Source organism: Myxine glutinosa, chromosome 11 (assembly GCF_964187855.1).
Source record: "Myxine glutinosa chromosome 11, kmMyxGlut1.1, whole genome shotgun sequence".
Lineage (NCBI taxonomy): Eukaryota > Metazoa > Chordata > Myxini > Myxiniformes > Myxinidae > Myxine > Myxine glutinosa.
Window position 1 is genome coordinate 122024362 of NC_136271.1, and position 17927 is coordinate 122042288.

Here is a 17927-nt window from a genome sequence, read left to right on the forward strand (position 1 = left end):
GTGGGGAGGGTCATAAAGCTTTAAAATATATATAAATAATAAAATAAAAATATGGTCGCTACTTCGCGGATTTTCGTCTATCGCGGGGGGTTCTGGAACGTCACCCCCGCGATAAACGAGGGATCACTGTATATATATATATATATATATATATATATATATATATATATATATATATATATATATATATATATATATATATATAAAAGACACAGTTTGTGTGTGTGTGTGTGTGTGTGTGTGTGTGTGTGTGTGTGTGTGTGTGTGTGTGTGTGTGTGTGTGTGTGTGTGTAATGTTACCGATAGACTCCTAAACGGAGAGGCTCACGTACTTGATATTTGGCATAGACATAGCCATTGAGCCTGGGACGAACATGGCCGAGACCATATTTGACGAGATCCATATTTTTTATTCATATTTACCTCAGCGCATTTCAGCGAAGTACCCGCTAATCTCAGCCGGTTCCAGAGCAGCTCGCTGATTCGCTCAGAGCGATCACGTGATGTTCCATTCCCGCCACCAGACTGATTCGCTCAGAGCGATCACGTGATGTTCCATCCCGTCACACGTCACACGTTTTTTCACCTTTTATGCGATCGTGTTTTGTATCGATTTTGTGCGATATGAATTAAATGTCTTTGTAACAGCTGTGAAACGTCTTTCCACAACCCTTCCGTAACCGATTGGAGCAGTTTATTGCCGCACAAAACGAGATCCGCGAAGCGAGTTGGTCGAGTCGTGCTGACCAAGATGGCGACACGGCGGCTTCACTTTTCACGGAGTATGAGCGTTCTATATATTTTCAATTCAGTGCGCCCGTGATTTGTGGCATAGACATGACCATTGGGCCTTCACGGTGTAATTTGTGCGAGGCTTTTGTCCGAGTGAGCTTGAGTCGAGAGGGCGAATGTACGGGTTGGGAATGTATGGGTCTCCCTTCCCCCGCCCGGCAACGCCGGTACTGGAGGACGTCACAGGATTGGTGAGTCTCCAAAATCCGCTTCGTGCTGTTGGGAATATGCAGGACTATGTCGCGATTGTTGTGCTGCTCTCCGACCATGAGAACTGCAACGTCATTGTTGACTGGCCCTCCCCTTCCCTCCCCCTTTCCCCTCCCCCCCTCCCCCCTCCGCCTCCCTTCCCCCTCCACCCTTCCCCTCCCCTTCTCCCCTCCCCCCTCCCCCCTCCCCCTCCCGCCTCCCTTCCCCCTCCACCCTTCCCCTCCCCTTCTCCCCTCCCCCCTCCCCCCTCCCCCTCCCTCCTCCCCATCTCCCCCTCCCTTTTCCCCCTCCCCCCTCCCCCTCCCTTTCCCCCTCCTCCTCCTTTTCCCCCTCCCCCCTCCCCCTCCCTACCCCTTCTCCCCTCCCCCTCCCTTTTCCCCCTCCCCTCCCCCCCTCTTCTCCCCACCCCCCCCCGTTCCCCTCCCCTCCCCTCCCCCACCCGGCAATGCCGGGTACTTCTGCCGGGTCCCTCCCCCTCCCCCCTCCCCCCTTCCCTCTCCCCCCCCTCCCCATCCCCCTTCCTCCCTCCCCCCCTTCATTCCCTCCCCTCCCCGCCTTCCCCCCGTCGAGAGAAAATATGTAGAAATAGTAATTAATAAATACCTGTTCTTCCTACCTTTGTCTTCTTCATTCTTGTCCGATCGTCTTTGTCTTTTACCAATTGATATATGTGGCACGATTTGGCCAACGCTCAGGATCGGGTTAGTCTTTGCTCACGGCTCGAACTTCGGGTTGCTAAAACCGCTCGGCAAATACCATCTTGTCCGGGGTTCGAGCGGGTACTTGTCTCCCTGTTCTGCGGAGGGACTGATAACGGTATTCGGGATAAACCCTGGACCAATAACCCTGATCCGTCCCCCGTCCACCGCAGAGGAGCGTTACAGGTACCAGGAACGGAGACGGCCAGCTTAACAAGACGAGGGGATTAAACCCCCCTCGGTAAGGGGAATGCCGTCGTCCGATTCCGTAGCAATTGGTGTCGGGGAGTGAGATTCGGACCCGAAGTGCGCTTAACGCACTCAAAATTACGAGCGGCCGAATTTTTTTATTTAACATCCAAATTAAAATCGTGCCATGGCTGATCAAGGCGACCGGATGCCGGTAGGGGAGATAGAAAAGGGGGTAGAGTCGACCCAGGACCCCGGGGAGGAATTGAGAATAATGGAGGAGGAGCGCAATACGCATTGGGTGGCGGGGGTAGCAGGCGCACGAGATGGCGGCCTCCCGTACGTGACGGCGATAGCCAGGCCCGCAGTGCCAATGGACTGGGGCCTTTATATGATGCATTTCAGTGCATCTATGAAGGGGGACAGTAAGGGATTGGATGCAATGATGGCTGCCCGGGGGATAGACATGGAAAAAATGAGGCACGAGGCAAGGTACAACCCGGATGGATTTGTGGAGCAAATAAACGCCACCATGAAAAGAATACAGGAAGACATTGACCGCAGATCGGGCGAAAAGGTCCCAAGGGTACGTAATGAGGTAAAGCGGTTTGAGAAGCGCGGGTTGAGCGAGTCGGAGCAAAGCGCGGGTAACTGGACCAGGGTAGAAATCGCGACCCGGGGTGTGGGGAAGCCGGCGACCGCTGAGGTGGTAGAGAAAATTTTATTAGAGCCAGCGGCCGTCGAGGGAAAAGACAAAGAAATTAAAGGAAAAGAAATTGGAATCGGAAAGTCCGAATCATTCGAAGCAGTAGTGGAAATTGGGATTGGAGAGACGGACTTGGTAGAGCAACAGCGGGAGGAAAAGATGGATAATGTGCAAAGTCCCTGCTCACATCACGATGCTGTGCTTAATAACACCAATGAAAGTTTGCAGGTGGTGTTGGAGCGAAGGAAAAGAAGCACCCAGGTGAGTCGTGCTGTATATTGTGCGGGGAGATTTTGTAGAAGGATGTTTGACGCGAAAAAAAAATTCGCGCACTTGGGGTCCCCAGCGTACCGCGGGCGTTTGTGGGAGGTCCGTTGGGCGCTGTGTGAGTGGAAATGGCGCGCTTGTGGAAAAAAGTGTGCAACGGAGAGTGAATGTGTTACAAAGTGTGGGAGTGATACCGAGTGCGAGCGAGAATGCACGTCGGAGCGTAAGCGTACTGAGTGTGACATGGAGAGTGAGTTGGTGGTGGCGCGGGTGTGGGAGGGCCCAATCGGACCGCGTGGGTGGGTGGATGCAAGAGTGCACCCCCATGAGTGGTACGGAGTACGTACCGAGGGAGAGTACGCAAGACGGTGTGCGAGGAGGTGTGTTAAGGAAGTGTGCGAACGGCGAGTGTGCGCAAGAGGGTGCGTGAGAGGTGTGGTGTGTAACAGCGAGTGCGGTGGTGGAATGGACGGAGTGTGTGGAATGTACGGGCGGCGTTGGAACGCCGGGTTTTGCGAGTGTGAAAGGGGTCGCGTATGTGTGTGAGCATGAAAGTGAAGCATCGACGTGGGCCGGAGCAGCGGTTAGACCAACGGTTAGCCGACGTGAGCCCTCGGTCCGTGCCGGGCTGTGGGTATTGCGGGAGCCGGCGATCGGTGCTGCGTCGCTTCTCTTCGGAGCGTCGTGCACGATCCGGGCCTGGCCCCGCCCCGCACGGTCGAGTCCGGGCCTTGCCGGGCAAGGCGACTGGTCCGGTTCGAGGGCAGGTAGGTAGGGTCGGCACGGCGACCCCTTGTGGTTGCGGCGTTCCGGCCGGGCGAGATTGAGCCATCGGGCCAGAGACCGAAAGCCTCCGCGCTGAGATGGTGCGTGGAATCTCGGCCCGAGCAAACCTCCTCCCCTGAACCGAATGCCGGACGGACTCAACCTGCAGGCGACCAAACCACCCGAATTCATAACTCGGCTTTGCGAAGCCGAGTTTTAATGATGTAACGCCGCACCGAGGCTCAAGTTTAATTGACTGTGAAGATGATAGTGTTTTGGATTCGAAATTGGGAATAGGGAATAGGATTGGCAGTAATGATTGGCAAATTTGATGGGTAAAAATGATTGGCAGATGATTGGCAAATTTGATTGGCAGGAAAATTGGATTGGCAAAATTAATAATGGGAGATGCCCGATGTGATGGGATGGCAACTCTGCCATCCCTCACATCCGCCCAGGCACATGAGCACTAGTTATGGGGTTTTGGCAGTGTAAGCTCGCCGAGGGAGGGTTTGGATAAATGTATAGGGATCTAGAGAAATGACAATAGGTAACAGTAGAGGTAAGTAGCGACATTGTACAGGTAGTCGGGGACGTAGAGAGGTTAGAATGGTTGTTAATGACGTGGTATGTGCTTCGTTTAAAGGGAAGACGGGGAGCACCAAGTCAGAAGGGAGTAGTTAGATCAGATGATGCCGTGTGTGTGAGAATCTTTGTGTTGAGTAAATGAGGCAATGCTCGTGAATGGTGCCGTGTGTGTGAAGGAGGTGATGCAGCAGTGCATGAGTGAATAATTGTGATTGTGCGTTGTATTGTATTGAATGAAGAAGCCTGGGAGGAAGGAGGGTGCAGGAAGCACCAGGTGTGTGAGCACAGGTGTGCAAGTGAGTGAACAGGTGTATGGAGAATGGTTGAATGAATGGTCTGGAGTAAATGGAGTATGGAATGGATGGTGTGGAGTGAGTATGGTGGAAAATGTGGAGTGGAGTGGTTGGTGCGAAGGGAGTGTATGGGGAGGATGGACCCCTATCACGAATACCCGGGGAGGGTAGTTTAAGAGTTAGGTAGAGGGTATAGGTAAATTGTGGTTGGATATTGGCATCTGTGGTGCGTGTGGAAGAATGGTGTTTGGATGGGTGCATTAGTGACGTGGAAAAGGCTGGGCGTGTGGCCTGTTTGAAGGATGGTTGGTTGAGCGCTCCGCCATTGGTAGTCTGTCGGCCAGGTGAGGCCGCAGGTAGGCTCTGGGAGCCAGTTAGAGTTCAATGGGGCCCGAGGATCCAGAGGAAGGACCCGGGTAGCCCAGTGCCAGAGAGGGCACCGAGGGGGTAAGCGCCAGGGAGGGCCTTCCCCAGGTAGGTTAGAGAGGAGCAGGTAAGCTCGGGAGGCAACTTCAGTGGCGGAGGCGCACAGGTAAGTAGACCTGTTAGGGGAGCTACACGACTCAGCCCAGAAATTGTGCGAAGGCACAGGGAGTTGAATCGGGGGAGTGAGACCCCATATTGATGAGCACCACAGTTTGGTCAATGGGAGTTTGGTTCTTAAAACCGCATAGAGTGTAAGATGGCCAATGGTTTGGCAGGGAAAGACCCCGGGAAGTGTAAAGTGTGTTAATGTCGTTTAGGAAGTAGTTAGGATTGAAATCTCCTCGCACCATCTGCATCCACTCACCTGAGGTGACAGAACTCCACGCCATGCCATGGGTTGTTATTGTTTTTTTGTGCAAATGTTTTGGATTGTGAGACGCATCATGACGTGGGTGTGACATTGTGCTGGTTGTTCCATCTTTTCCTCCTTATGAGGAATTGATGAGAAAATTGAATTGATGGCCAATTTGGTTAGTGGGATTGTGATGACGAATTTGGTATTAGGAGATATGGGGAAGACGTGACGCTAGTGACGAATTTGTAAATTGTTGTGTAAATACGGGGTATGGGGCAAGGGTAGTGTAGGTAACAGGGGGGGGGGGGGGGGGGGTGAACGTTTGAGATGAACTTTCTCAGCTTGCTCCCATGCGCACCTCACCTTGCGTTACCTTTATTGATGTGTACCCTTGTGACCTTACCCTCGCTAACGCTGCCACTTTGTCTTCCTTCCCCACCCATGGACCGTGCTCTCTGGGCACTGAGGGGAGCGTGCGGGAGTCCGCCATTGTGTGCCCGAATCCCCGCAACCATCTGCCTGCATTGATACACCACTATATGGACCACGTTGTTGTGGCCGAGCACCACCATATGGACCACATGTCTGAGGCCGAGCACCACTCATGGACCCCACGGGTTGGGGCCTGGCCCCACTGCTGGGGAAGTCTTGCTTGTGGACCTCGGTGAGGTGGCGCCTATGCCACGCAGGTGGACCACCCTAGTCGGCCCCTGCTGGCCATAATTAAAAAGCGGACACTTTGGTGCCCTTTTTGTGGTGTTGTGTTTTTTGTTTATACCACCAAATAGGCCGCAAGTAAGGAAGAGAGACAACAACTGGAAGAACGACGGCCAGCAGAGGGAGCAGCAGAGCAAGATCCAGACCACCAGTTGTTTTTTTTATTGAACTGTGATGACTGTGCACTGGATGGTGCTGACTGCTCTTTGATTGGTGCTTTGGTGTTTATTGGTGCTGGTGCGTCGATGCAGTGCATGCTGTCTCCTCCCTCCCACAGGATTTTCTTTTTGTGTCCCCCAAAAGAAATGACAGGTCCTGGGTTGCAGTAGTGTAAATACAAATAGTATAACTTGTAAATAATGCTCCCTACCGTCAATGTTTAGCTTGAAAATTAATTCCGCAATTCGGTTATTCTATGGGTGTGAATCTGTTAGGTAGGGTGCAACGCAACAGGGGGACATATTTATTTGTGTTTTAAAACTGTTGCACTCAGGGTCAGGTTAATTATAGAGGGTATTACACCTGCGTGCCACATTAAGTTAAAGTTTTATCGGCCCGGGTCGTGCCTGGAGGAGGAAGGGGGCAGTGTAACGGATTTGGGAAACCGTGCACTTTGTGTAATTGATTGTAAATATACCCCCTTGTAAATAATGTAATGATTCTTTGTAAATACCTCCATTTGTGTAAAGGTCAAAGGTCGTCCTTTAGTTAGTCCATCGCACACACGTAGCCAATCATAGAACCTCTCTATAGATATATCATTATTTTGTGTTTCAGTTTAAGGCTGTGTCTCCACTAGTTGACCTTGCGCTGCACCAAATGAAATAAGATAGATTCCCCCCTTTTCAATTGCCCAAAGCCTCCATTACCAACTGCATTCGTACATTACCAACTGCATTCGCCTACATTACCAACTGCATTCACCCTCCATTGCCCATGTGCTTCAACTCGGAGAAGAAGGGCGTGGCCCGCCCATCGTCATCAAGAGGTGGAGCCAGGAAAGCCCTTGCCGACCAACCAAGAATGAGTGGGTTTGGCTTGAGAGGGCGGAGAGAGAACGATCGAGCAGTTTCGCGAACGTTCCAGGGTGTGGCGCTATATAACCCGTTGCGCGGAGCCCCCACCTCAGTTCTGAGGGAGGTGCGCTGAACCAAACTTTAGAGAGTTCCGAGGAGTCCTTCTGTGGAGAGGTGAGCTGGCAGTTCCGTGGAGGGAGAACGCATGAGGCGGAGAACGCATGAGGCAGAGGACGTACGAGGCGTGAGGGAGACGCTGCTTGGAACAGCCCCTGTGCGTGAAGCTCTGACGTGCTGCTGCGAGCGAACCTGCGCGTGAACCAGATTGTGGAGGAGTCGGCGGCCGTTCGCCTCCAGCCTGCCATCCTGAACGGACTCTTCTCTCCCTTCCCATACCATCCCTGCCATACTATCCATTCGTGTATGTGAGTTTGTCTTGTTTGTCTTGTCCTTGGGGTATAAGTTAGGCCTGTGTAAGTATAAGCTGCCCTGTGTCTCCTATCTTTCACTGTAAATTTCCTTCGTTTCCTTCTTTTCTTTGGTTGTGTAAATAGTAATTAATAAATACCTGTTCTTCCTACCTTTGTCTTCTTCATTCTCGTCCGATCGTCTTTGTCTTTTACCAATTCATATACATGGCACAATTTGGCCAATGCTCAGGATCGGGTTAATCTTTGCTAACGGCTCGAACTTCGTGTTGCTAAAACCGCTCGGCAAATACCATTTTGTCTTGGGGTTCGAGTGGTACTTGTCTCCCTGTTCTGCGGAGGGACTGATAAAGGTATTCGGGATAAACCCTGATCCGTACCCCCCCCCCCACCCCCCGCAGAGGAGCGTTACAGGTACCAGGAACAGAGACGGCCAGCTTAACAAGACGAGGGGATTAAACCCCCCTCGGTAAGGGGAGTGCCGTCGCCCGATTCCGTAACAATATATATATACGTGCTTGTTGTAGGAATATGTGTGTATATGGCTGTATGTGTGCAAGTTTCTGTTGTCGACTGCTATCTCCACACATGGGTGGGTTTCAGGAAATGGAACAGAGACATACCAAGTCTCAAAGTATCAACCTCTGTTAGAGTGTGTGTGTGTGTGTGTGTGTGTGTGTGTGTGTGTGTGTGTGTGTGTGTGTGTGTGTGTTACATGTATGTATATAATATATTGTTGCGGCTATGGGATTTGCATCCATCCATATCCGTTTGTAAATATTCCCCTATTTCCTCAATACTTCCCAACTATCCCCAATCCCCCATTCCCTAGTCCCATTTTCTGTAAACAACACTCTGTAGACCCGACCTCCCCCTATTTCCCCCATTAAATGTCGTGCCCAGGTTCACCGCATCTCATGTAAGACAACTATAGGACATCTTGCTAGTTATTCTTAGTCTATGTCAGTTAAGGACTCGTTTCCATTAATTCTGACCCTTCGTTGCACCAGAATGTGATTGTATGGCACCGTTAGGAAGTTTAGGACCTCCCAATACCTCCCCGCAGCTCTTCCTCACAGTTCAACAACAACAACAACAACAACAACAACAACGAGCGCAGGAAGTGCGCGTCCTCACTCCGGCTTGGTTGGTAGGGGGTGTTGGGAGGGCACCAGGCCTTCCCAACGAGCCGCCATCAAACATGTGCTCGACGGGGTTACCAAATAGGGGCTCCCTGTCAGCTCCTCGTCAAGGGCGGAGCCCGGTAACCCCCGCACCCAATGGAAGCGGCGGACCGGCCCCAGTGGGGCGGAACCAACCAGCCGAGGTCGTGTCACTCCCCGCTGAGCATGCGCAGTGAGGGGGAGGTGACGTCAGATGCGCGCTGAGCTTGAAGCAAGAAAGACGTCCCCTCCGAGCGCTGTGAGACCTCCCCGCATCTTCTGGACCGTGCTTTATCCTGTCCCCGAGCCAAGGTGCACCTTATGCTATCGACCTACCTGTCCCTTCCTGCCATCAATCCCTGTGTAAGTCTGCCTTGTTCCGTTTGTCTGTGGTCTGTCTGGGCTAAGATAAGACGGTAATTAAGTGCCCATCTCTTCTGTGTCTTTACCTCACTGCCTTGTAATCTACCCCTTTTCTCCACCACTGTAATTATACCCTCCTCCGGAGGTCTTGAGAACTGTACCCCTTGCGTCGTTTCCTCTTTCCCAGTCGTCGTGTCCTTTCTCTCATTGATTTGGCATAGCGCGATTTGGCCAACGTCTGGGTGAATCGGGTGAGTTGGGGAAGAATCGGGGGAACTGTTCGGTCGCGGTAATACCAACCGCTCGGTAAATAACATCTTTAACCGCGTCCGCAACAATATATACACGTCACATATAATATATATGTATAATCACATATCAATCTCCATTGTTTGTGTGTTGGTTGTGGGTGTGTGTGTGTGTGTGTGTGTGTGTGTGTGTGTGTGTGTGTGTGTGTGTGTGTGTTGCATGTATGTATATAATATATATATGCACGTCACATATAATATATCTATCTATAATTCCAGTAATCTCTGTCTGTACGTTTGTACGTTTGTACGTTTGTCTGTCTGTGACCGCTGTTTCTCGACAACCACGGGTCCGATATACTTTTAACTTGCCAGGTATATTGCTGGGGACCCGAGGATGTGCCTTTTCAAGGTTTCATATTAATCGGACAATTACTTACCGAGCTATGTCCAAAAAACGATTCAACCAATCAGAGAGCAGCGAACGATCGCGTGTGCCGAACGTGGCGGGCACACTCTGCCTCGGATGGCACATTTGAGAGCGTATTCATTTATTTCACGTTTGCAAACTATGTTGGCGTTAAACTATGTTTTACAACTAATAAAAACGAATTTGCGATTCATTCGCTTTCCTGCGCGTTTGTGTACGCGATGGCGATTTCTTTACCAAACTCCGGAAGCCGTTCGCTTTGGACCGAACCATTGCATGTAAATAGAGGGGGGGGATTGTCACCACTCGCAAGCCGTTCGCTTTGGACCAAACCATTTCATGTAAATAGAGGGGGGGGGATATAATTTTAGATATATATATATAGTACGGGCATGCCCTAGTATGTATAATCACATATCAATCTCCATTGTTTGTGTGTTGGTTGTGGGTGTGAGTGTGTGCATGTGTTCTTGTGTGCATGTTTGTGTGTGTGTGTGTGTGTGTGTGTGTGTGTGTGTGTGTGTGTGTGTGTGTGTGTGTGTGTGTTGTGCGTTTGTGTGTATGTGTCAATTTTTCTGAGATGGCCAAACGGATATTTGGCAAACTTTCAGAGGTTCATCAGTGAGCAAGCACCATGGAGCGTTTCAGGCAAAATTAATTTTTTTGGAAACATTTTGAAAGAAAAATATATACAGTGATCCCTCGTTTATCGCGGGGGTTACGTTCCAGAACCCCCCGCGATAGACGAAAATCCGCGAAGTAGCGACCATATTTTTATTTTATTATTTATATATATTTTAAAGCTTTATGACCCTCCCCACACTCTTATTAACCTTTCCCATACTCTTATAAACACTTCCTATACTCTTAAACACTTTTTACACTCTTAAACATATGTAATTTTAACAACATATAAAATTCTAATGGGTACTCACCATTGAAGATACTGTAGCTACCCATGGGTCCCCCAAGCAAGACCAGCATCAGAATCTCCTTGCTCCAGCCGGTGACGTCACCGGCGGGGATCCCCGGCGCGAGAGTGGCTGGTCACGTGCCCGCTAAAGCGTGCCGCGCTTTGCGGGTATAATCAGCTACACCTGTTGATCACGTGACCACTGAAGCACGCCACGCTTGAGAGGCGTGGCTTTCGGTTTCTGGTTGTGCTTTATAATGCAGCCCGATAAACGGGCTTTTCAGTGTTCCCGAGTTGGTTTTGAGAATAAATATCTTCTCGGACGAGTTTGTGTCTTGCCCGTCATTTCGTCCGTATCAAGCAAGAGCCCCGGCTCTTCAATACTACAACTTGCGTGATGAAGATGATGATGAATTAGCTGTGCAGTACTACTGATGACGATGAAGGTGATGACGATGATGAATGTACTGCACAGCCAGAAAGAGCATTACAGTTACCCATTACGTGGGTAACTAGCGCAAGTGGAAGCTGCCGCATCTGCGTTTTCCATACGCACGACTCTTTGTCTCTTTGTCTACTCTTCTACTGTACACTATGTACAGTATTTTATTTCTTGTAATATGTTTTAATTACTGTATTTTTCTTATTTCTTTACGTTTTTTAATTTTTTAGGCTAGAAAATGCTTATTTTACCACAAAAATATTTAAAATAATAGTATATAAAAATACATTTATACCGCAAAATCCCGCGATATAGCGAAAAATCCGCGATATAATTTTACATATACTAGCGAGAAAAACCCGCGATGTACCGAAGCCGCGAAAAGTGAACCGCGATATAGCGAGGGATGACTGTATATATATATTTTTGGGGATTAAAAAAGAAATTATAGCTATCTATAGTGCCTAAATCTTTGTGGTTATGTGAAAGGTAAAAGTAAATGATTCGCCACCCCGTTCCTTAGAGGATGTATGCTAGTGTTTTAGGCTCCCGTAAAATAAGAAACTTGATTTCTTAAAAATTCAAACAGGATTAGAACAGAACTGGACAATGCCAGGTACTCCTGCTAATACTTAATAAACACAATTTCCTGAAAAAGCCTGTTTAGTGCTAAACTAATCCAGATTAGATGAATTGTAAATTGAGATCGTTATTGGCACGCAGGTGTCTGTACACTACAAGTGGGAAAAGGATTTTGAAAGGTACAGAAACAGCGCAGATCGAGGCAGCAGCTTACAAGAGGAAATAAAAAGTTTCACTTCACACATGCAAGCCAGTAAACTATTTTGCAACACTTTCACCCAGATCCCGTCGGCCTTCTTTGACTGCATAATCCCACAGCACAAACTGTGCAACAAAGGCAAGGGTGGGTGGGGGTCCTTTGGCACAAACAAAGCCGTTTCTGGGATCATAGAAAAAACTGGCTGGGCCAATCGCCACCAAATTTTGCATAGGTGCGGGGGTACGCAAGGTCAGGTCAGGAGTCAAGCAAATGCAGTTACTGAATAGGACGTTTTCCCTGCCGGGGTTTACAAATCAAATTTACATTATGATAGAATCAAACGCATGAGTTCACAACGGCACTTGCAGCAGCGCACATACCTGGGATTTCCGCGAAGGGCTGCGTGATGCAGCGCGTTGAACCCACTATTGTTGGTGATTGAGATGTCGGCACCGGCATCAATCAACAGTGACAGCATATCATCTCGCTTCTTACTAATGGCATCATGGAGTGGCGTATCACCCTCCGAGTCCTGCACAGAGCGATAGATAGATAGATCGAGATATACAGAGACAGAGAGAGACAGAGACAGAGACAGAGACAGAGACAGAGACAGAGAGAGAGAGAGAGAGAGAGAGAGAGAGAGAGAGAGAGAGAGAGAGAGAGAGAGAGAGATTCCAGCTGGCAATTGCACAAGGTTCTTTAAGCTTGCTGCAAACTAACCAGCTTCATGCCTGAGGGACAAATTGTTTTTTACCAGGCCAATAAAACTGACTCTTCAAACCAATGCATTGTGCACTGGGACAATTTTTGGAGGCCGACCAAGCTCGGTTTAGAATTCCACCAGCACCGATTGTGTGATGTACCATTGATATTTCACCAGTACACTCATTAAAAAACACTTTCTCCATTATTAGTGGGAGAAGCAGCAGGCCCTAACAGCCTTGCAACACCCGAGGACAAAGTATAAATACAAAATGGTGAGGTTGTGTGTGTGTATGTATATATATATATATATATATATATATATATATATATATATATATATATATATATATATATATATATATATATATATATCACCTGAAAAAGTAAGTACACCCCATGTAAAGTTTTGACTTTTTCAACATATTTCAACATACAGCTATTTGATCTTCATTTCAACAATATTGATAGATAAAGGTGATATAATATAACAAATATCATGAAACATTTACATTTTGCAGTCCATTGTATAATTTAAATAAACATAAATAAAAATTTCGCATGTGGCAAAAGTAAGTACGTACACCCCTACATTTATCACTACTTCAAATACCTAAAATTAGAATCAGGTGCACCAGCTCAGGTTCTCCAAACTAATGAGCGAATGTCATGACGTCATCGCCATGCATTTGTCATGATGTCATCGTCATGATGATCCAGGCCAAACTTGTGGACTTTTTGGGGGGAGGGCATCATTGGCTGTGGCCAAATGAAACGTGCTGTACTTCGTCTGATGGAGGTCAGAGCCTTGTTCACGTGAAGTCCTGTGCCATGGCCTTTCGCTTGTGCTCTATTCAATGCCTTATATATTTTGAGCACCTGCCAAACCACCCCTTGACCTGTCATGTTTTGCAAAAGACAGGCAGACTCGGCTATGGTCTTGAAATATTCCTGACCCACCTCAAGTACATAAATTCATCAATGCTCCACATATTTTACCAGAGCGATCTCAATGCCTGGAAAGGCCTTTGCGTGATTCGCAAAGCTGATGCAATTGATGCATACTCCCCAGGGATGTTTGAAGTTGAACCTCTATTTTTCAATCCTCTCTTTCCTGATATATTCAGGAGCCGCAAATTGTGCCAACATTTCATTGACGCAGGCATAAACAAAGTATGGTACCTACAGCCAAACTCTGGTGTCGGGTGGAAGACAGTGGAGGAAATTTCAACGATAACATGGATTCGGTCCAAGAGGACAATTGGGTTAATAATGAGGAAAGTAGTTCAAAAAGGTTATCAGTTACGGATATTTTGGACTCAAAATGCACATGTTCATCCCGATGAATAAAACGATTACATATGGGCTCAGCTCCTTTGTCTTCTCGTCTATAGCACTCTCGCATCCCCACTTGTTTGTGGGGCTGCACCCCCATCTGATACATCCCTGCCTGCTTCCAGGGTGATGTGACGCTTCCCTGCATGGTTGTGGGGCTCCACCCTCACTTGCCGTGTCCTCGTATGCCTGTGGGATTGCGCCCCCATCTGTTATGTCCCTGCCTACCTGTGGGTCCACGCCCCCGCCTGTTGCGTTCCGCCTACCTGCGGGGCAGCGTCCCCGCTTGACTATGACACCACATCCCCACTTGCCTACAATGCCACATAAACACACATATACAATGCCCCCACTTACCTATGACACGTTGTCCACTGCTTGCTTGCAAGGCAATGTGCCAGTGCCACACACCTGCCTGCGGGGTCATGCCCCTGACTGCTGCATCCCCGCCTGCCTGCAGGGCCCCACCTTGCCCACCGCATCCTCGCCTGCCTGCCTGCCTGCATGTACGGAATTGCTTGCGGTTCTGAGATGAGCTTTTTTTGTTGTTGTTGTTGTTGTTTTTTTTGGATACAAGATCGAGGCTCGTGAAAGAGCTAACATTAATCACACAAAAAGACAAACCGACACACAAAACACAAAAAACAAGGGGAGCGGCAGACAAGATGGGGAGAGAGGGGGAAGGACACAAAAGAGAGGGGGAAGAGGGGGAAGGACACAAACACAACATTTGAGAGCAGGGACATCGGGAGGACTTGGGGGGAGGTGGGAGAGGAATAAAACATATGAACACTGCAAGGACTCTGGGGTGAATTACCGGGGGTAGAAAAGATCAAGGTTTTCGATGGGGGAAGATAAGAGATGGTGGTGAACAGCTGTTTTAAAGACCTGGAGGGAGGAGTGGGATTGAAGGGAGTGGGGGAGTTTGTTCCAGAGGCGGGAGAAAAGGGGAATGAAAGAGTGAAGGTGAGCAGAGAGCCTAGACTTTGGCAGTTTAACCATAAGAGGGTTGCAGGCAGATCTTGTGCGACCTGAAGGAATATTGGGGGGACAGAGCACAGAGAGAGCTGGGGGAGCAAGGCCGGAGAGGAGTCGGTAGAAGACAGAAAGACCACCAACCTGCCTGCAGTGAGTGAGTGAAAGGCCCTCGGTGTTGACTACATCGCAGGAGATTCCAATGATTCTGAAAGCTTTGGCCTCAACAGCGTGAAGCCGAGCAAGGTGTGACATTTTCAACCTCATTTTCAACCTTCAATGTGGCCTCAACAGCTGACCACGTGACAATACATTTTCATGTTCGTTCCATGTGGCTGGTTCAAACTCGTCCTTGCTTAAGCAGACCGGCTGATTACCTCCACCACCAAAGGTGGATGGTGGATATATTTTCACCCCTGTCTGTCTAAGTGATTCTTCAACATTGGGAGATAGGGCCAAAAACGATATATAGCAGGATATCTCAAAAGGTTGTGGACGGATTCGGACGAAACTTGGTGGACCGGTTGGGTGTCTGACAAGGACGATTCGATCCGATTTTTGGTGAAGATCTGAATAGGGATTCGGATACGAGAATTATTTAATTATTAAGTGATTCTTCACCATTGAGGGATTGGGCAAAAAGCAATATATAATGATATTTTAAAAAGTTATGGATGACTTATGACTAAACTAGGTGGATGAGTTTGTTAGGTGACAAGAACAAGCCAATTTAATTTTGGTTCAGGTCGAAATCCAGATCCGGCCTATTATTGGGATACAAAACAAACTGTTCAGCCTGGCAGAGGTATGCACTCTACCGAGTGCCGATCTAGTTGATGAACTGTTTCAGAGAGGTGGTAGACTCCACAGTGTAGCATGAGGAGAGACAATTGCAATATTTGGGACATTTCAGAGAGGGAGTTAAGCATTCGGAGAGATACGGGAGTATAATTTACAGTAGTTGAGAGGTCAGAAGTCACGTTGACCTTTTCCAGTTGATTAATCTGCAGCTCTGGAGCAACAATGTGCAATTAGTTCTGCATGGGGCACTGAAAGTAGCTGTTACCCCACGTGCAAAGCACAAAGCGGGGTTAAGCAATTGGATCACCATGTCTGTCTGTCTGTCTGTCTGTCTGTCTACAGACATCGGTCAATGATCGAGGAGATACATTATTTAAATAGAATTTTATATCTTGAATACAGTAAAACATGAATCGGAACATAAATCGGAGCACGGACCTGCAGTTTAGCAGAATGTTGGCTCTGAATTTGGCAAATTGTATGAAATCTCATCCAGAGCGCATAAGCCCACAGAGCAATAAGGCAGTGTTTAGTCTGTCTACCTGTCTGGCAACAACAAACAACAACATGCATTTTAAAAGGCCATTTTCCCTGCTAGAGCGGGGGTTAGCCTTGCGGTCCCCATGACAATCTTCTCCATTTTGCCCTATTTTCTGCATCTCTCCTTGTTAACCCCCTTGCCCGCATTTCTTCTTCCACCATCTTTAGCCAAGTCTTTCTCGGTCTTCCCCGTCTTCTACTTCCTTCTACATTCATTTCCATCACTCTTCTCAACCAGTCACTTTCATCCTTCCTCAACACATGACCAAACCATCTCAACCTGTTCCTCTTCACAGCATCAATCAAAGGCTCTATTCCCATCATCTTTCGCAATTCATCATTTGTCTTCCTCTCTCTCAACGATACTCCGCACATCCGTCTAACCATTCGCATTTCCACCCTTTCCAACCTTCGTTGCTGCTCTACGTTCATTACCCATGTCTCGCTCCCATAAATCATAACACTTCTCACACATGCAGCATACACCTTTCCCTTCAGCTTCAACGACACTCCCCTCATCATCAGCACGCCACTCAATTCCCGAAACTTCTTCCATGCACATCTCACTCGAGCAACCGTTGCCGAGTCTGATCCACCTTCTCCATTCAGCATGTCTCCGAGGTAGCAAAATGTTTTCACACCTTCCAGCTTCACACCGTCTCCAAGATCCAACTCAACATTTCCTCCATCTGCAGCTCCCTCTGTGCACACCTTACATTTGAATGTAGCTGCCACACTGGTTAATGACCCTCTCAGACCACTACATTTTTGATGAACCCACTCAGCGCACATTGTACACTGAATGGAGTTCACTCCGACACCCTTCCTACACACAGCACAGGGCCACTTCCCAGTTCTTTCCACCTCACCACATGCTTTACCACTTGCCATCACCTTCGTCTTTCCGATATTCACCTTCAGACCTTTTGTCTCCATACATTCCTTCCACGTGTTCATCTTTTCCTTCAGTCCATCCATACTTTCCACAATCAACACCAGATCATCTGCATACAACAACTCCCACGGTAAACCCTCCTTTACGTTCTGAGCCAGCACCTCCATCACAGCTACAAATAGTAGTGGACTTAGTACCGACCCCTGATGCACTCCCACCTTCACCTCAAACTCACCACTGTTCCCGTCCTTCGTCCTTACAGCTGTGCGCGCTCTTTTGTACATTGCCATCACTACTCTGATCAACCATTCCTCCACTCCTAACTTCCTCAATGCCCATGTCAATACTTTGCGTGGAACCCGATCGAATGCTTTCTCCAGATCAACAAACCCAAGAAACAACTTCTTCCTCTTCTCCATGTACTTCTCCTGCAACTGCCTCACAATGAAAAGCGCGTCTGTCGTTCCTCTTCCTGGCATAAATCCAAACTGCATTTCGTCGATCTTCACTTTCTTCCTTATCCTCCTCTCCAACACCCTTTCCAATACCTTCATTCCATGCTCCAATAACTTTATCGCTCGGTACGAGCCACACTCCAGAGGGTCACCTTTCCCCTTGTATAGAGGGACGAGGGTACTCAGTTCCCAATCCACTGGAATGCGGCCTTCTTTCACCACCAGATTACAGATCTCTGTCATTCTCTTCACACCCCAACTTCCTGCTGCCTTCAACATATCTCCCACAACTCCCGTCGGCCCTCCCGCTTTTCTACCCTTCATTGCTTTTATCGCTTCCTCAACTTCCTTCTCAGTTATCCTCTCTGCCAGTCCTAAAACTGGGTTACTCTCTATGTTGCCATCCCATTCATTCTCTGTATTCAACAGCA

The 17927-nt window shown here is 48.4% G+C and overlaps 1 protein-coding gene across 1 annotated transcript in view; it reads right to left on the reverse strand.

Annotated features, from left to right (window-relative positions):
• Positions 1-17927, reverse strand: part of MIB1 (MIB E3 ubiquitin protein ligase 1) — a 172240-nt gene that overhangs the window by 63074 nt on the left and 91239 nt on the right. The window contains exon 12 of the mRNA XM_068131137.2: positions 12171-12322. Coding sequence (XP_067987238.2) covers positions 12171-12322 — 152 coding nt within the window. The remainder of the gene's footprint in view (positions 1-12170; positions 12323-17927) is intronic.